The 20147-nt window shown below is 43.8% G+C and overlaps 1 protein-coding gene across 11 annotated transcripts in view; it reads right to left on the bottom strand.

The window, feature by feature from the left end:
• SEMA5A (semaphorin 5A) overlaps nucleotides 1–20147 on the bottom strand; it is a 484035-nt gene that overhangs the window by 77137 nt on the left and 386751 nt on the right. For all 11 annotated transcript variants that reach the window (XM_045442243.1, XM_045442302.1, XM_045442320.1 and 8 more), the window contains 2 exons: nucleotides 16649–16766; nucleotides 5988–6169 (listed from right to left, as the gene is read on the bottom strand). In XM_045442243.1, coding sequence (XP_045298199.1) covers nucleotides 5988–6169; nucleotides 16649–16766 — 300 coding nt within the window. The remainder of the gene's footprint in view (nucleotides 1–5987; nucleotides 6170–16648; nucleotides 16767–20147) is intronic.

The following is a 20147-nucleotide window of genomic DNA, read 5'->3' as shown; positions in this document are numbered from 1 at the left end:
TCTAGGTTTTATACTTCTTTGACTTATACTATATAATTTATAATCTACAACAAGTGCACATTTGAACAAAATATCATCTAAAACTACCTATCATGCTTACTTTTAAAATCTATTAATAATGAAAATCAGTAATTCTCTTGATAGCATTCGCATTGATAAAGAACCCTGTAATATCCAAAGCTTTAAAACAAACTTTATTAAAAATGAAGGAAGCCAGGAACATCTGGGTGGCCCGGTCGGTTAAGTGTCTGACTCCTGATTTTGGTTCAGGTCATGATCTCACGGTTCATGACATCGAGCCCCATGTCGAGTTCTGCACTGACAGTGCATGGAGCCCGCTTGGGATTCTCTCTCTCTCTCTCTCTCTCTCTCTCTCTGCCTCTCCCCTGCTTGCACACACACACTCTCTCTCCCTAAAAATAAATAAATAAATATAATAATTTTTTTTAATCCTGAAGGAAGTATACTTTAAATTCAGATTCTTAGCTATTTTCTTACAATTTGACAAAGATATAGAGAGTAGAAACAAGGAGTGAAAATTGCACATAACTGTATTTATGTTATTACATATATAATATGATAGGCATATAAAATATAAAATTAAAAGAAAAGAAACAGCTTGTATAAAAGTGGTTTATAAAGTTAATTGCCACTGACAGCTAGAGGAATTTTTCTTTTTTGTTTAATATTGTACTTTTCCTTTGAAATGCCTGTACTCAGCATGTTTGTAATTTAAGTATCTCCCCTAGTAGTTAGTCCCTACTATTAAAGAACAAATTGTAGGCTATTTTAAGGATTTATTAAAACATTTTTAAGGATTTATTAAACCCTCAAATATTTGTTAAAATGTCTGTTAAATCCAGAATCCAAACTCCCATGTGAATATTCTACTGCATGTGGAATATACTTCTCTAATCACATATGCTTTCTATAGATATGTTGTCCTCATCAGACTTTCAGTTCCACTGAAAAAAATCGACTGACATTAATTGTTATTTTTACTTTATACATTCTTTTAAAAACATGCGGGTCCACCCCTGTGCCACTGAAGCTCAAGATATAAACGACAATCTGAATATATAATTTCTAAAATAATTTCAAGTGACAATTCCTCTGAGAAAACCCTTGGTATATTTCATCGTTCTCTATTTTCTGCAACTTCTTCATGATAGAAATAAAATAGATAGTTATGCTTTACCGTATAATATTATAAGAAATTGGCTTTATGATAATGTAACCAAGTAATCACAAAAAAAGACAGATCCTTCCAAGTTGCTCATAAAGGTAATTAGAATCTTATACCCTGTTACCTACACAATTTTTTTAAAAAATCCAAATAATTCATTGGATTCTATACAAAAATGGCCACTTTAACATAAATAAAAGGATCTTTTTACTTCCAAAGTTTCTTCATATGTTAGCATAGTGAAGGAAACATTTCTTCCGAAATTGTTTGGAAATTCTCCATTTCCTAAACCTGTTAACAAACATGACATTTTGTGATATATTCTACTTACGATACAGGGGGCGTGTGGTATACAGAGAAGTGGGTAAATGGAAGTGGATATAAATAACAGAACTATTGTGAGTCAGGAAATAAATGAGAGCAACCGTCTACGTGCACCCAGCTTTGCAGTCTTGGTCAATGTTGCTCTGAAGCACTCGTTGTGGTACACAGCCCCTAACCAGCGCCAAGTAAGCATGGATCAGCTGATGAGCCATTTCCAGGGTGAAATCAGTCCAAAACGACCCACTCGTGCACTGAAAGCACCACTAAAATGGGTTCCATTCTTCCATTACTAACCTGAAAATCACCGCTAATTACATTACAGGTCTGTTTAGAGGATGAATGTCAACTGCAACCAATGCCAAAGAGGTAGCCACAAACAAGCTGCAGTCATGCACTTGATGGTCCTTTCTTTCCCATTGAACAGTGTAAAAAAGAAAATCCATCACTGATCATCATCTTCAAACAGTAACAGCTCTGTAACTTTTATACAGCGTCTGCCATGCCTCCATGGAAACCACCTGAGTTTGGTGGAAAGAGCGCCCCGTGTAATGCCATGTCTGTTTTCCGTAACAACACAAATAATCTAATCTGTGTAGCCCTGCGGTCTCCTACCAACCTTGTGGAGTGACCTGGGCTGGCCTGAGAAGGGGAGCGGAGGGCAGAACGCACCCTTGCTCCTCTCCCTTCCTCCCCCAACAGCTTCCTCTCTTGGGCAGGAAGTGCCCTCGCGCTCTGGGCTCTCCTAGTGAGCGATCGCATATCTGCAGTGTCAGGGATGGCATAGAGGACTTGCCCAGAGGTTTCCGTGTTCCAGATAGCCTCGTGGAAACAACATAATACTTCTTAGAAATACTGTAAATTAACAAGCAAGTGAGGAGGGAGCTTGGAGACTGATTTGAGAGGCCTTCCTGATGTCTGTTTTAAAATATAAGATGCTGCTGTGGTCACGGCACTGAAGGTGCAGGGGAGGGGAGCAAACTGACTATAGTGAAATAAACAATCTAGCAACAACAAATTAATAGGCAGGGGAAACAGGAAATCAACCCAGTGAATCATTGATGAAATCGTTCTCCTGGTTATTCGGTACTGGGATGTTAACTGAGTTGGGGTGTTCTGGGCTCAGGTCGACTAGAGAGCAGAACAGAGCTGTCTGGCAAGGACTTGGCTTCTTCCATCCCCCAGCGACTGTCAAAGCCCCCCCGGACTGCGGCCCTAGCCTCTCCAGCTGCTCAGGGTGCTAGGGGCTCAGAACTGCAGCTGAGAGGATCTAACCACCATCAAGGGCTGTCCCAGCTACGGGGCTCCCCGTGCATTCAGCTGAGTCCTTTTTCAGGGCTGCAGCCCACAGCAGTCTTCCCTTGGCCCACACTTCCTTCCTGCCTGCCCTCACAGGTGTAGGCGCTTGGGACATTCCCCAGTCTCCATCCTGCACACGCGTCTCTGTGTCCTGACCAACCCAGGTCAGGTAGAGAAAAAGTTCCATAAAGGAAGGTATAGGTAAGAAAAATGGAAGGCTGTAGAAACCTATTTCATTTAGATGACAAACTCCTGTCAAGGATCCAGACCTTCCCTGGACCTTCTGCCTTCCTACTGGCTAGTTTTGTTTGTCTCTCTCCTCCCTCTCTCCATGGCTCCCTCTCTCCTTCCCTAAGAATTAGAATTCAGAAGTGACATGGTGTCATGAGGATGCACATTCAAACGTTTACTTTAATTGTAAAATGAAACCCTATTTTCCAGATCCATTGTCATTCTGACTCGGCCCTGCTTTGAAAGTCTGGCTTAGCTAATTCCTTTGTATCGTGGCTTTCGTTTCATACGTTGTATGACCTCAATCTGTAGCTCCAAGGTGTTAAGAAAAAAAATATTTAAATGACGTGATGTGATAACAGCATGTAATCAAAGACATACTTGCAAAATGTACTGAACTAGCAATATTTTGAATTTCCCAACACTTCCACTGAGTGAAACAAGGTGTCTATAAATAAAGAATAACAGGTTTAATTGGAAGCCTGTGATCAGCCTTCTTAAAGGCTTTCTGATGCACTCTGCACACACTGAGGAAGTACTGGACAGTAGTGAGCAAGCAAAAATGGGGGTCTGCAGGTTAGGTGCTTGGCTATGTTTCGCTTCGAACAAAATTGAAGGCCAACATAAACAGGTTATCATCTGATAAAGGGCAATAACAACAATCTTTGGCATGAGATCACCATGCTTTCAGCAGGTAACTTCAAAAGAATCCAGAGAACTGCGTGGAAATGCTATGATCTTATATTTCCATCTACTTACAGGAGTCATACCTGTCAGTACTTGTAGACAGAAAAATAAAAATGTAAGAATGGAATCGATGCTAAGCCCTCCCCAAATCGGGCAAGAAATTGCACTCGTGCCTAAAGAGGAAAAGTAGGTGGGAGTTTTAAAAAAATTGCCTGAAGGTAAGAATTTCCAGTGAGATCTCACATTTTAAGTGTGAAAAAAATATTTGTCAAAATGTGTAATATTCATGTATTTTAGATTCATCGTATGGCAATTTTCAAAACATATATTCAAAATATTTCATCATAAAGCCTATGGTTATCAGAAATACAAATTTTGTTTTTGAATTCCATGCATGTAATTTGTTATTCTGGTAGTTGCACAGAAGCATGTGTAAGACTTTTCAACATAAAAACTTAATATATTAGGATACGATTCTATAAGGGAAAGAGAATAAAAATAGGAAATTAAAGAAGGAAAACTGTAAATTCTCTGAATGTTAAATTAGAGCTTGTTCATCAATTTCTTAAAGGGGCAGGTGACTATCAAATCACTAAAGCGTTTAGAGCCCATAATACATTTAAACAGGGACGTAACAGAAATCACATCTTTGCAACTACTAAAACTTTTTAAATATTTACGTATTTATTTTGCAAGAGGAGGAGAGAGGAGCAGAGAGAGGGGAAGAATCCCAAGCAGACTCCACACTGTCAGCACAGAGCCAGATGTGGACGGGGCTCGATCTCATGAACGTGATCATGGACCTGAGCCGCAATCAAGAGTTGGATGCTCAACCGCCTGAGCCACCCAAGCGCCCCACGAGTACTAAAACTTTTGATGAAAAACAATTAGATGCCGATCTACGAGTATTTGAGGGGCGATCTAGTGTATCAACGTTATTTGAGGGAGGCTGATGAGCAGCTGCTCATGAAGACCGCTGCTTCAGGAAACTCGAACTGTCCAAAGACATACATACACGGTGAACGTGCCATGCACACGCGTGGGCACGTGAGCTCTGGCTGCCACCCCAGATCTTCCTTTCCGTCTCCAGGAACATCGACCCCACGGGTAGCCTCCGAAACTACCAGAACCGTCCCCCTTGTGCTCACGCCTCGGAGGAGGCTGCTGCAAAACAGCACATGTCGTTTCCCGCATCTGCACGAGGGGACGCTTAGTACGTGGGCTACTGGGGATAATTTGCGTTTGATGCGGGAAGTGAGGTCAGGATTGGGCGAGCTGACGCTGTGTATGCACCTCTGTCCTCGCACGGCCTGGGAGCGAGGCCGGGGGCTCTCTTGCCTGTAGCTTCTGCCTTGATAGCAGAGGCTGCATTTCTCCGGCCCGACTAAACGTCGCCAGAAGCATCACATCTGCTTCATGAGAACCTCCGCGTGTGTCTGTCCACGTCAGCGTGCCTGAGGGACAGGGAGCTGCGACTCCATCATTTGCAAGGACTGGCTGTGTCACAGTTTTCTGGGTGTGGCTAAATCTGACTTCAGACTTGCTTTCATCCTCAGGAGGCACCTAATGGCCAGGGCAGGGTGGAGGGCCTATGGCACTCACGTGCCCCCAGCCACTGGGGTCCCTGATGCTGGCAAAGGAAACGGAGGCCCGAGAATAGCTGCCTGGATTAGGCCAGTTCACAACGAATGTATCATGTTCTACCGGTAGGGGCTATTGGCCTACGTGTTCCAGAAAAGGACTTTGATTGCCATGGACGTTTCCCTCAAACGAGACAATAACACTGTGCACGCTGCAAATATGTTTCCTAATCTCATGATGAATACATTAAACACGTTTAGATTTACAACCTCACTTATAATTTAAAATCTCCTCCCAGGGGCACTCAGGTGGCTCAGTTAAGCGTTCAACCTCGGCTCAGGTCACGATCTCACGGTTCCTGGGTTCGAGCCCCGCGTCAGGCTCTGTGTTGACAGCTCAGAGCCTGGAGCCTGCTTCCGATTCCGGGTCTTCCTTGCCCCTCCCCCATTCACCCTCCGTCTCTCAAAAATAAACATTAAAAAAATAAAAATAAATAAATCAAGTAAGTAAAAAAATAAAACCACACCTCCTTCAGTAGATCACGTAACTTTTAAGTGGTAAGTGCACCTGTCCCTTGCCACCTCCCTCCCGAAAAAGGGAGATGCACACCGAAGACGACGTCCCCCCTGCTCTACGGTCCGCTCGCACACGGGGGAGGGCACCAGTGTCGGGAGGGACACACCTGGAGCAGTTGGCGATCTCCATGCGGGGGCCCTCGCACTCCCAGCCCCCGCACTGGGGGGCCGGGCTGTCGCAGGAGCGGGTGCGACACAGACAGGATCCCACGGCGCTGCCATCGGTGTGTGTGCAGGGCGTCCACGGAGACCACGCGCCGAAGTGCCCGTCCACGGTGAGATTCCTCGTCTAGGAAGCAGACACAAGAGAGGAGGTCAGGAAGGGTTAGGGCTGTAAACAGAGAGAAAAACTGAAAGGTCTCTCACAGTACAATCAGAGCACGTTGAGAATATTTTGATGTTAAAGTTCAAGAGGGATGAACAGGGAGGGATTTCAAAGTAAGGCGGCCGAGGTCATTGGTGGGGGCCGTGATGCAGAAGAAGGGAGGGGAGGAAAGGGAGGGGGGGAGGGGGCGACGGGGGAGGGGAGTGAAGGAAGCCAAGGGCTTGGCCATCAGCCGACCACAGAATTGTCCACTAATGCGAGAAACCCGAAGAACGAGTAGAACTGGAGTGAGAAATCACAGATGTGCAACTCTGTTGAATTTTTATGTCCCGTAGAAGAAAGATTGGCCAATTCGTTTCATTTAAGACCTGGCCCAGCTCAAATGTCAGCCAGCGCAAACTGCCAACATTGAATTTTTGGCCTATTGAAGCAGCCGGGACTGTAGTAGCCGGTAGGCATATCCCGGTCACAGCCACACCGTAACTTGCCGGCAAGGAAGGGCCTGGCAGGAAGCCGCTCCCGCGGGTCGGGGCAAGGAAGGGGCTCTGAGCACTGAGAGGGGTGTGCGGGCCTAGAAGGGGCCGTCCAACCAGCACGCCCGACCTGGGAAGGCTGCTGGGGACTGTGCCCACTGCCGCCTGGCTGGACGGGGCTCCCCATGGACACGGACGACTGGACGGCCTCAGGTCACCTCTGACAATAGAGCCACAGGGTGGTCCGTGAGTCCTGGGACCGAGTCCTCAGTCACCCTGCAGGAAAAAGCAGCCTGACCCTGAACGGCCGGAAGGAGGCCTACAGTCCAAACCTCCTAACTTTAATATGGCGACGTCGGTATTTCTTAGAAAGCACGACACACGAAGAGGACGTTACGTGGCTGCGTTCTTTCACTTCCCCCTCTGCTGCTCCCAGCTGCTCCTTCCTGCCCTACCCTAGTCGTGACACGTTTGAAGCCTCATCATCCACGCAAGACAGGACTCCATGGACGAGGCAGGTCGTTCTTTCCAGGCCACGAACTGTCCCCGTACCTCCCCATTTCAGAAAAGTGCCAGCGCCGTATTTTGCGCGTGAAAAGCACAGGTGAGCTTTACTTTTGTTCCGTCACTTCTCCAAGGACAGTAGGACGGAGTCCACATGAAACGTGTCCGCGTGCGCTGACGTGGCTGGTGCGTCACCTCCAACTGCCACAGTTTCGCTTTCTGCCTCCCGCTTTCTTGTCAGCACTCTAACCTTTTATGTCCACTAGGTGGACGAAAATCCAGAATTCCCTACCATGCCGGGCTCTTTCCAGAAGAAGCAAAGAGGAGGGAATCGAGCTGGATTCGAGGGGACTCACTGGACCTGACCCAGACAGACAGTGACAGTGAACACTCAAAGGCAGATTTTTCCCAAGAGGAAAAAGTCCCCATTTCCAAGGTCCATGACCAGCTTCGGTCAGGATAAAAATGCAGCTCGTACTCTGACCGTAAGTTTCCCTGGAGCCTTCAGTGTTTTCTCAGAGAACCGAGCCCCAGAAGACAAGCTGATTGAAGCCACTAATCACTCACACCAAAATGTTCTTAAAGCAGCAAAGGCCCTGCCACTTGGGAGTTCCCACGTCCCTCCACTACCACTGACCAGCTCACCCTCTTGCCTCGGCCCCAGAGGGCTCTCATGTAGGTAGGAAGGGATCAGTCGTTGCCTTCACTGTGATTTAACATGGAACCCAAGCCAACAAATCCTTTAAATCCAAACAAATCCCCATGTGCCTTTTAATCCAAACCTGTAACTGTCCTCAGCCTTTCAGAAAGAGAGAGAAGAATGGGATTATGGGGGCTGGGTGAGGCAGAGCCTGGGCAAGGGCAGCCTGACAGGGCTGCAGCCTAGGCTGGAAGACGGCAAGGAAGACATACCCCAGTGTCTCTGCTCCTGCCCAAGTCTCCCACTATCTAAACCCAAGCCTGGGTGGGGGGCAAGCTGGAAGTGGGGAAGGACAGGCCCATGGGGGAGAGAGTGGCTGGGGAAGGGGATGAAGGCCAGCACGGAGCACTGTCAGGAGACTGACCCTCTGTGAGCCATCTGGTCCCTTCCATTTGCCTCTCTTCTAAACCTCCATGTCTCTAAACCTCGTCTATATTTCGCTGTCTAACATATGACGGAAATAGGCATGGAGACTGTTAGGGTCTCTCTAGCTACAGGAGGTTTTGAGGAGACCTGGAACCCACAGAATATGCAGAAACTGAAGACTGGTGAGGCCAGGAGAAATCCACTGTGATCATGACAAAGGAATGATCGTGGAGACAGGAATCATCCAGAATGTTGAAAGAGGGCAGTTTGTGATGGAAATATATTTAGACTTCACGGTCATGAGTCAAACCCACAACCAAGGTAAACGTCATGCGAGCTAAATTCATCAGTAGGGTGATTAGAAGTGAAATCAATATAGGGCAGATACAAGTGAGACAGAAACAGGCAGGCAGACAGACAGACAGACACGGAGAGGAGGAGTCAGAGTCATTGCCTGTTTCCCGACAACATTGAGGTTCCTGTCCAATTCATACGCTCTCTTGAAATTAATTTCCAATCCTGGAGGGAATCTGAGAATCTGTTTCTTCAGCCCAAAGGGCAAGAACACCAACCAGGGTGGATGGTTTTTTACGAAAGAATCACTTTGAATAAAAGGGGTTTTGCATTCATCATGGGGATCATTCCTTACCATTCCAGGGAGACAGTAGGTAACTGTGGGAGGGCTGGGATGGCATCACCAGCCGTGCGCTTAGCAGGAGGGTCTAAGGCTGTCATGGGAACCCCATTCACCTGGGCCAGTGTTGGGCCTACGAAAGAACATGTGACCAGACTCTGGTCAAGGAGACTCAAGAGGAGAGTGAAAGAGGAGTCCAGAAATGACTTTCCTCCAGATAAAAGCAGAATATTCTCTCTCTCTCTCTGCTGCGGACACTGTTATGTGAGAATTCGCTGCTTGGTGACCCTGTGGAGAAGCAGGCCAGGAAATAAGAGAGCTGCTCACCCACAGCCCCCCCCAAACTGGGCATCAGAATCACTCCTGAAACTGCTGCTTCCCCATCGCTGGAGGATAGAACCGGTCCTTTGTAAGACCCTGTTCACAAGGAATTTAATTCTGGTTAGGCCTACGAGTTTTACAGAAAAAGCAAATGTAGATGTAAGAAAATTTTATAACATGCCAAAGATTGCCCGACTCACAATTTGGAGGGTATAATTGGAAATACTGGTCAGCATTTTTCTGCCCATGAGACCAGGGTTGTAAAACCTCAGCACTATTGACATTTGGGCTAGAGGATTCTTTGTCATGGGGGCTGCCCTGTGCATTCGTGATCTCCCTTGTCCACACACTATAGATGCTAGTGGCCCCCCAGCCCTGGTTGTGACAACCAAAGTTTCTATGGACTTTGCTGGATGTCCCTGGGAGCAAAATCTCCCTCAGTTAAGAACCACTATTTCTCAAGGAGCTAAAAGTGAACTACCACATGGCCCGGCAATTCTACTTCTGGGTTTAGAGCTGAAGGAAACCAAATCACTACGCTGAAGAGTTAGTGGCACCCCCACAGTCACTGTAGCATTACTTATGACAGCCAAGACATGGAAACGACCTATGTGTCCACTGAAGGATGAGTACGTAAAGAAAATGTGCTATATATACCACTCTTTTATATAGTATATATAAAAATATATAGGAGATATCTCATATACCTCATATATGTATAATATATAATTCATATATATCTCATATATATATCTCACATGTATATATCACACACACATACATATACATATATATATATATATATCATATGTATATAAAATATATGAATACTATTCAGCCATAAAAGAGAAGGAAATCTTTCCATGTGGAAAAACATAAATGGACCTTGAGGGCATTATGTTAAATGCAATAAGACAGAGAAAGATAGATACTCTACGATATCCGATACAAGTGAAATCTAAAAAGAGCCCATACTCATAGAAAAAGGGGTAAGATTTGTGGCTGTCAGATGCGTCGAGTGGGGGAGAGAGGAACTAGGGGAAAGAAGGAGGTCAAAAGGTACGAACTTCGGGGTGTCTGGGTGGCACAGTCAGTTAAGCATCCAGCTCTTGGTTTAGGTGCAGGTCATGATCTCATGGTTTCTGAGTTTAAGCCTGGTATTGGGCTCCGTGTTACTGGTGCAGAGCCTGCTTTGGATTCTCTCTCTCTCTCTCTCTCTCTCTCTCTGTCCCTCCCCACCTCTGCGTATCCTCTCTCTCCAAATAAATAAATAAACTTTTTTTTAAAAAGGTACAAACTTCCAGTTTTAAGATAAATATGTCTTGGACAGGTCATGTACGACATGATGGATAGAGTTCACACCACTAGATGGGACATCTGAAAGTTGCTAAGAGAGGAGCTCCTTTTTTTCACAAGGGAAAAAAAATTGGGGGGGGGGTATCTACATGAGATGATGGGTGTTAACTAAACTTTCTGTGGCGATCATTACACAATACATGCAAGTCAAGTCACTGTGTTGAACACTTTAACCTCACACAGTGCTGTGTAAAGCTGTATCAATTACATCTCAGTAAAACTCGAAGGGAAAGAAAGAACCCACCACACTAGACATCCTTTTGTTCCCTGTTTGGGCACTGGCATAAGATAACAGTCTTTAGGCAAAGAGGTGCCACACACATCCTCTTTCCAAATGTATGTGAGTACAAGTTGAGCTAAGACGACAGAGAAAAAGAGGAAGAATTGGACACGAGTGACAGTAAATGAAAGAATGGAGTGGAATGAGGGAGAAAAAAATAGAATAGTTATTGCAGTAAATATACACTGGAACGCAAAAGGAACAGCACTAGCCAGTCATTAGTAAGAGTAAATGGTGATGGCTTCGCAGGGGAAGAGTGGGGGTAGCTGCAGATGCTGAAGGGCAGATTTTCAATCCAGGACCCCTGCAGTCGGTTCTATTAACTTCTGGAGCAAGAACCTGCAACACGCAGAAAAGCACGTGGGCAGTGGGTGGCTCTCTCACCCACTTCAACCACACACTCCTTTTGACGCTCAGTACATTACTTTGAGGATCTGCCTAAGGAACAGATCCATGAATAACAGGATGGGTTCTGCTGCTTCCCTTCTCCATACGAGCACGTCTTTTTGTATTTTGTTAGTTTTCTTTAGAAATCAGAAATAAAGCTATCTAAAATATATTATCTGTGGTTGTGCTATCTCCAGGTTTCTGCCTAGTGACTTTCTCTTTGAAGTATGTGCTTCGTTTGATAAGATATTAACGGCTAAACCATAGTAAAGCATATACCACATGTAGGTACTTTAGTGGATGCCAGGCATGTGACGAGTGATTTCTATGTGTTAACTCTGGAATCTTCACAAGGTCCTTGGTATCTACATCCCATTTTACAGACAGGGGAACTGAGGTTCAGATTAGGCTCAGTTTATTCAGAGTACTGGTTGTAAGGGACCCAAGAATCGGTGTAAACAAACTAATCAAGAGCCTGCGATCTTAGCCACTTCGTTCTGTGATTCTAGATCCTTCCCTGATGGGAGTCGTGTGGAAACCAGTCTTACACTTTTATCCATAACTGTATAATAGCAAATTTCCCTTTACCTAGGAAATAATGGATTTCTAAGTGCTAGCTAAGGAAGATTCAATTTTTGCTAACAAGCATAACCTGTAATCCCACGTTTAAATCCCTCACGTTCAACTCATTCATTCCCAAGGAACCAAGCATGTAGATGCATTTGATGGGTACAGAAATCCATGGAGCGTGCCTTTAAGTTCTTGCTGTACTCCAACCATTATTCTCTTATAACTCAAGTGAACTCTTCTATTTTCTACTGGGATGTTTTTTTCAGAAGTCAAAAGATCTTCCTTCATGCATTTCCAAAGTTTCATGCACCTTTTGGTCAGAGATGGTAACAAAACAGGATATTGGATCTGCCCCTTGGAACAGACTGTCTCCATGTTACAACATCAACTTAATTTCCCTAAGTCTCTCCCCATGAGTGAATTACACGAGGGAAGGAGAGCACCTTTGAAGAGGACTACGCGGGAACGGCAGGTGACCTCTTAGTCACATAGACAGATAGGGACAGTCTTTATTGCCTCGGAGCCACAGGTCTTCCACTCGTGAAACGGAAGCGGTGATGCTTACCCCTGGGGTGATCATGCATATCCAATGAGATAATCCACTGAAATGGCCTAACACACCACTTAGCACATGGTGTAGACACACAATTAACCTTAGCTCCCTTTTCCTTCTTTTACAGTAGATTTCACTACAAAATTCAGAAACAATGCCTTACCGGCTATCTGAGCATAAGATGTAAGGTGACCACCGGGTCACCTCTCATTGGGTGAACCCATCAGCCACTGCTCTGGGGAGACGTTGACAGCTGGGAATGTCATTGTCTTGTAGATTGAGGATAATGTCAGAAGCACCGGATTGGAGTCCTGGTTTCTTTCCCAATGTAGTTTTAGAATCTTCTATCAACCCCTTAGACTCTGGTCCACGGTGCTGCTATGTAAACGGAAGGCTCTGGGTTCAATCCGTGCTAAAGGATCTTTTTGCTCTAAAGGTGCTATTTACACAGTGTCCTGGGAAGAAGCTAGTTATTGCAAGCCATCGTGGTGCTTATTTAGTATACGTATTTTGCTGGTTATTACACGATGTATCTTGGAACGGGGACTCATTGTATGATGTATACCGGTAACGATGTACCCACAAAGAATGTGGATGGTGTTCGGGCATAAATAAAACTCAGGGCGATTCTTAAGACTACACTATCCTCATCAAGCAACACTGCAAGTTATGCAGGACATAAATAATATTCAAATCACTCCAGACCTGTAAATTTAGATCTTGCTCAAGCAGTTCAAATCTCTTAAACTGAGAATAATGTTTTCAATTATAATTACGTAAGCCACCAGAAATTAATCGATACGTCAGTCACTATTGCCTTGTCTCCTATACAACGGAGATCCATAAATGTTTTAAAATAGGGATCTTTCAATAGAAAATAGGTCTTTTCTGGCACTAAGTCCCTGGGGAAACCCTGGGAGGGTTTCCCGGGGTCCATCACCAAGTGGAACTCTCTAGAGAGCAGACGATCTGTCCATGTTCTGAATGCAACACTGACTGGGGAACTCAGCTCTGCTACGTCATTGGTCTGAAATCTGTGAAGACTGACTGGGTAGTTTCCCACAGAGACTGGCATTACCCCCATTGTCGTCCACATTATGTGAGCTCCCCATAAAACCGTCTCCATTTTTAGTGATCATTTGGGTTTTTACATTGGATATAAGATGCTCTGGTCTCATTTGAAAACCACTCAGATAATAAACCTTAATTTCTTTTGGATATAGACATGTAGATAAAAAAAAACTGTTTCACTGATTCTAAGATTTTTTAGTATATGTGTGAGTATCTATCTATACACTATATATATATACTGCTGTATATATATATATATATATATATATATGTATCTATCCATACACTATATATATACTGATATATATAAATATATAAATATCTATACAAATATTTATATATAAATATTTATATATCCATAAAGAGATATAAAGATATATAAATATATAAAATATAAAGATATATAAATGTCTCTGAAATCAGTTTGTATCTTGCAGTCCATGGCAACATTTATTTTCTTAATAAAAACAACCAATGGTGTATCAGAAATGATGAAATACAGATTTAGCCAATAAAATTAAACCTTTCTTCTATTTTAGTCAAAAATTTACAAATAAAATAGAAGCAAAATTACATTTTAATAGCTTTTAAAAATACCTAAGACTTCTCTGTCATAATGCTAATACTTTTCATCTAGCTCATGTCTTTTTTTTTTTTAATTTTTTAATGTTTGTTTATTTTTGAGAGAGACCGAGCACAAGTGAGGGATGGACAGAGAGAGAGGGAGACAGAATCCAAAGCAGGCTCCAGTCTCTGAGCTGTCAGCACAGTGCCTGACGTGGGGCTCGAACCCACGAACCGTGAGATCATGACCTGAGCCAAAGTCAGATGCTTTAACTGACTGAGCCACCCAGGAGCCCCTAGCTCATTTCTTTCTAAGAGACAGATTTTTAGAAAGAGATGTACGATGACTATAGTTGTTAAAAACCAAAACTATAGACCTAAAATGGAATTTCTTATGCTAAGCCCTATGTCACCAAACTGAGATTTGACCTAATTACATACAGTGCTGGCTCTCCCAGAAAAGGAATCTTCAACCAATCAGGAAATGCCTAAGCAGCACTAGCCAGCTCCTCTGACTGATAGACCCATGCCATCTACTAAGGAAAAGTAACTTTGCAATAAACAACCTGCTTTTTTGCCTAGAATAACTTCCTTGTTCCCACTTATTTCTGTCTGTAAAAGTCTTTTGTTTTGTACGACTCCTCAGAGCTCCTTTCTATCTGTTGGGTTGGATGCTGCCTGATTTGAGTTCTGTTCAACAAACTCTTAAAACTAATATGCCTCAGTTTATCTTTGACAAGTAGTTGGGTCTACGGGAGTTCCCATTCTGTATGGTAGCCTATCTAAATCAGACAACTACATAGCTTCCTGTCCTGCCTTTTGCTCCAGGGGACATAACTTGCTGTCTGTTGTTGGAGGCTTTGCATATTCTTATCAAAAGTGTACGTATTATATATTGTATATAGACATATATGCATGTATACATAGAGAGAGACAGACAGACGGAGACAGAGAACAGGGATGGTTCTGTAAAGCGGAGATGTGAAGGGACAGCCCTCCCATCAGGGCAAGTTCGTATCACCCTGTGACCTTCTTTGAACTTGAAATAGAAACTGCGCTCTCAGCAGCAGTGACAACTTTCGTAACAACTCGCTGGCCACTTTTTAAATGTTAGGTCATCTCCATTTTTTTTCCTGTAGAAATAGACAACGCATGTATTTGTTGTGAACCTAGGGGGTGACTGTGTCACGATTTTCCATTACATAATTAAGCATGTCTCAGATCTCCACGAAACCATGTGTTTTGGAGTGGAGGCCTTACCGCTTGAGAAGAACTGTTCCTGTAAGAATTGTTACTACATTCTTCTGCCCTTTTTGCCATTAAAATGCTGGCTCATACCTCTATGAGAAGATGCACCGATTCTTGGGGAGTACACGCCCATAATTGAGAACGACAGTTCAGCTATCTCTGTTTTCTCCAGCTGCAAAGGTTCAAGGTGAGCATCTCTGTGCTTTGAAAGTATTATTCAGAAACGAGAAAGAACTCAGCACAAACACTGGCATTTTTGTAATCGATTTCAAGAAACAGTGAGAAAATTTGAGGCTAAACAGCCCAAAGGACTAGTGGCGAATTGATCTGTAAAGCTCTGCTCAGAGCCTGGAGGTGGTGATCACACACCTTTGCAGTAAAAGGCTTCTATCTCGTGCCCACATTTGGGACAGGATGCTGGTTTTACTAATCCTAGCCTTCCCCATGTCACTGCCTGGTTTTCCCCTTCCCCTGGAAGGAGAGGCTGCATGAATATGTGGTTTAGGTGATGGAAAGGGTAGGTCCCTTCATAGGAAACAGCGTCGGACATCTGCGTCGGAAAAACAGCGTGGGCTTCCCGATACCGGAATGTGCCTCTTCTCTTCTCACCTCTGCCTTGCAGAGGTGCGCCCGAACTGACAGTCAAAGAGATCAGCAGCTATGTGACAGCACAGTGACTTCATCACTTTAAATATGTGGAGGCTAACAGTTCCTGCTCATATTCTCTGAGGACAGAAAAAAGAATCTGAGATCACTGCATTTAGGGTTGTAAAGACAAAGGAAAAAAAAATTAAGCTGGTTCTTACAAGTGAGGCCTCAAAGAGATAAATTGGCAAAGAAAATTGTTTTCCTCCCTAGATTCAGAAAACCTAGCTCCAAATGGAAATGAGTTTCTCTTCCTTCTGTGGGTTCACAGCGGGAATGGCCATCGTGCTGTTTCTCCCAGACCTTCCCGGGACCCTGGGCAGGATTCAGAAGACTGTCCCGCCTGGAGTCCAATAGTAACATCCTTTACTTTATTTTTTCAAAAGCTCTACTTATCTCAGTTTCTAGAATTATAGCTCCCAAGGGAAATTGATGGGTGTGGAAGTCACTATTTTACTCATGCTAAAAAGGGCAAAATAGTCCCCACCAATCTCTGGAGAGAAAATCCAAGAATGAGACAGAGATACTACATCCCATTTCCAAATCAACAGTGTTTTCTCTTCAAGTATTTCTCTGCAAAGCAGACAAAAAAGCTTATGGCAACATCCCACGTGGCTCTGGTGGAAACTAAGAGCTGAATGAGTTGAGAGAGCACTGGGTGTGCGAGAAAGGTCCCAAATGCATGGCCACCACCCACGTGTGGGTTAGGATTTAAGACAGCTGAGTGCCCACGGGCGGGGCTTTCTGAGGCCGGCGAACACGCGCACTTACGGGACAGGTGGAGGTGCTCTGCTCCCATTGTGTCATGCTTAGGCTCTCCTCCAGGCTCGTGCATTTCTTCATCACCATGTCCCAGCCACAGTAAGGGTCCTGGGCCCCAATGCAGGCACTGCAAACACACACCCAAAGGTCAGCAGAGAGGCAGCCTTACCCACAAGAGACATAAGCTTAGGCGAGTCTGGCCCTTAGGGATTGACATGGGAACTAGTTGCAAGAAACTAGATTTTAGCCTGCACACGAGAAAACAAGCCACCAACATACATCAGCAAGTATCTAATTAAATCAAGTGATTAATTTTGGTTGAAATATGTATACTTATCCTAAGATACAGGGGAAACAACTAAATGTGCCACTGTGAGCTTTTTGGGGTCATGAATAAAGCTAGTCAGAATTTTGCAATGTTCAAAAGTACAAGATGTTGTTACCACCGTCACCATCATCACCACCATCACCATCATCGCCATTATCATCATCATCACCACCACCATCACCATCATAATCATACTCATCACCACCACCACCACCATCATTATCATCATCACCATCATCACCACCACCATCACCATCATCAACACCACCATCATCATCACCAGCACCACCATCACCATCATCATCATCATCACCATCACCAGCAGCAGCACCACCACCACCACCACCACCATCATGATCATCACCACCATCACCATCATCAACACTACCATCATCATCATCACCATCATCACCACCATCACTACCACCATCATCATCATCACTACCACCATCACCATCATCAACATCACCATCATCATCATCACCATCACCACCACCACCATCACCACCACCATCACCATCATCATCATCACCATCATCACCACCATCACCATCATCATCCTCACCCTAGTTACAGATGTTATTTGCAGAACACTTACTATAAAATACCAAATTATATCATTTAGACATTTAACTCTAATGAGGGAGGTAGTATTATTTTTACCTACGGAGGAGAAAACTGAGGCACAGAAGATTTAAGAAATTGGCCCAAGGACAAGCAAATACACCTGAAACCCTTCAACATGGTTAGTTTGAATTTAGTAAGTTAGGGAAGTCTTCCTTTTGGGTACCATAGCTTAAAAATGAATTAAAAATTTTGTCAATCAATAGTTGTTTAATGTAGCTCCAACTACAATATTCAATAAGTTATATCAGAAGTATTATATACATCGTGGATATTTTATTTTAGCTTTGTCTCGATGAGAGAGTTCATACAGTACCAGGTACTGGGGCACCATTAGATGAAGATTTTGGCCCATATGTTATAAATACAAGAGAGGGTGTTCAGGGGCGGAGGGAAGCAGAGCGACAGTGATAGAGCCAAAATTATACAAAAGATGACCCCAGAGGCAAGCAGGGCATCAAACACTGGAGAATCCTGTCTCTTAAGGGACCAACAGGTCAGGCGTGCAGGAAATGGAAGCAAGGAAAGGCAAGCTAGTGCAGCAGGGAACTGTTAATGTCTTCTTAGAGGTAAGGGGCCCCTTACAGCAGGAAGAATCTGTTAGAGGATTACCAATTAATCAGGAGTAGGACCAGAAATCATAGCATAACTATCAAATGTGGGCCAAGGAGTTGCTGTAAGTAATAGTAAATTGCTAATATTAATGATACAAAAGAAGCGTGATTAACGCATCAAATACGTTAACCACATATGAAGCACTGCTCCAAGAACGTGACCTCTATTAGCTCATTCCGACCTCAGAGGACCTTACGAATACAACACCTCAATTAGCTACCGCATTTATTTTAAATGAAATAAATGTAATCACTTTAAAAGGAGGAAACCAAAGCAGAGAAAGATGAAGCGTAAGTCCCGCAGCAGGGGAAGATATCTCTAAAGACAATAAATCAAACAATAATGGTATAAAGCTATTATTTATTGTTGCTACGTAATATATATTTACCACCCAAAGAAGTTCAGAGACAAGTGGTCAAAGCTGGTCCTCCTCACAGCAGGACTAGGTTGCGTGGAAGCGGGGTTGAAACAAGTGCCTGTCGCCATAGCCTCCTTGGAACACGATCCTAAGTGCCCGTGCCCGTGTTAAAAAGTAAACCGAGGGACGTCAAAATTGTGAATCTGACTGCACCAGGCTAGGAGGTTCTGCTGACAGGAGCTAGGGGAGAGAATCCTCTAGAGGAGACTCAGCAGCAAACCAAGGAAATCATTTGATCGGCTATAGCTTAAGTGGTGGCCTTATTTGGGAAAGCCTGGTTGACTGAGATCGTTTGTTCTGAAGTCTCACTTTCTCAGATTCAAGCGCAGTTGACCCGGGCATCGGTTTTGGTTTGCTTAGGTCAGCTGCCAAGGTTTTAAGGCGACTTCAGTCTAAGGGCCTTCTTATTTAATTACCTTAACAAGCACATAGTGAAAACTCCAACAGAAGAGTTATCAAGGACAAAATATATGCTTTCCTTCTCCAGAAATAGGCACTATTCACACTTTCATATACTTGGGGGACATTTTCTCTGCACAAATACGTATTCATGTATGGATATGTCTACATATACATATATATTTTGTTGTTTTATATGTACGATTATATGTAACGCACACAAAGGGGAGTATACACACAGCCTCCTGTCTGCTTTTTACACGTAAAAATACACTGCGACGGGACGCCTGGGTGTCTCAGTTAAGCAGTCGACTCTGGATTTTAGCTCAGGTCACGATCCCAGGGCTGTAGGCTCGAGCTCTGCGTCGGGCTCCGTTCTGAGATTCTCTCTCCCCTTCTCCCCCCACCCCTCTCCTCCATCATACTCTCTCTCTCCCTAAAATAAAAAATTAAAAATTAAAAAATATACATTGACATTTTCTTTTGTCAGTATATATAACTCTACCTTATTCCTTATATGGCTGTGTAATATTCTGTTACCCAGAGGAACATTTATTTAGATCCTTTAAAAGCAAGGCTGTAATGCACATCTTCATATGTATTTTTTATAATATTTTTTTATGTTTATTTTTTGAGAGAGAGAGAGACAGACAGAGTGCGAGCAGGGGAAGAGTAGAGAGAGAAAGAGATGCAGAATCCGAAGCAGGCTCCAGGCTCTGAGCCATCAGCACAGAGCCCAACGTGGGGCTAGAAGCCATGAACCACGAGATCATGACCTGAGCCAAAGTCGGACGTTCAACCGACTGAGCCACCCAGGTGCCCCTGTACGTATCTTCTACATGATAAGCTTCTATACGTGAAGCTATGAGATAGAAGTTATGGGTATTAATAATTTTGTACCAGTCAACAATTTGAAGGGTAACTCTTTATCCTCTCCCTATTTCATACTGGATGCTATTTTTTTGTTAACTTAGCCCTTTCTGATAGATCAAAACACTTTTCTACTCATCTGTTCTATTTACTCAGTTGTGAGATTAAGATTATGTGTGTGTGTGTGTGTGTGTGTGCATTTATGGATTATTGTATTTCTGTTCACGTAAATTTCCCATTTGTAACCAAGTTCT

Source organism: Leopardus geoffroyi, chromosome A1 (genome assembly GCF_018350155.1).
Source record: "Leopardus geoffroyi isolate Oge1 chromosome A1, O.geoffroyi_Oge1_pat1.0, whole genome shotgun sequence".
Classification (NCBI taxonomy): Eukaryota; Metazoa; Chordata; class Mammalia; order Carnivora; family Felidae; genus Leopardus; species Leopardus geoffroyi.
This window is presented reverse-complemented; position numbering and strand designations above follow the sequence as displayed.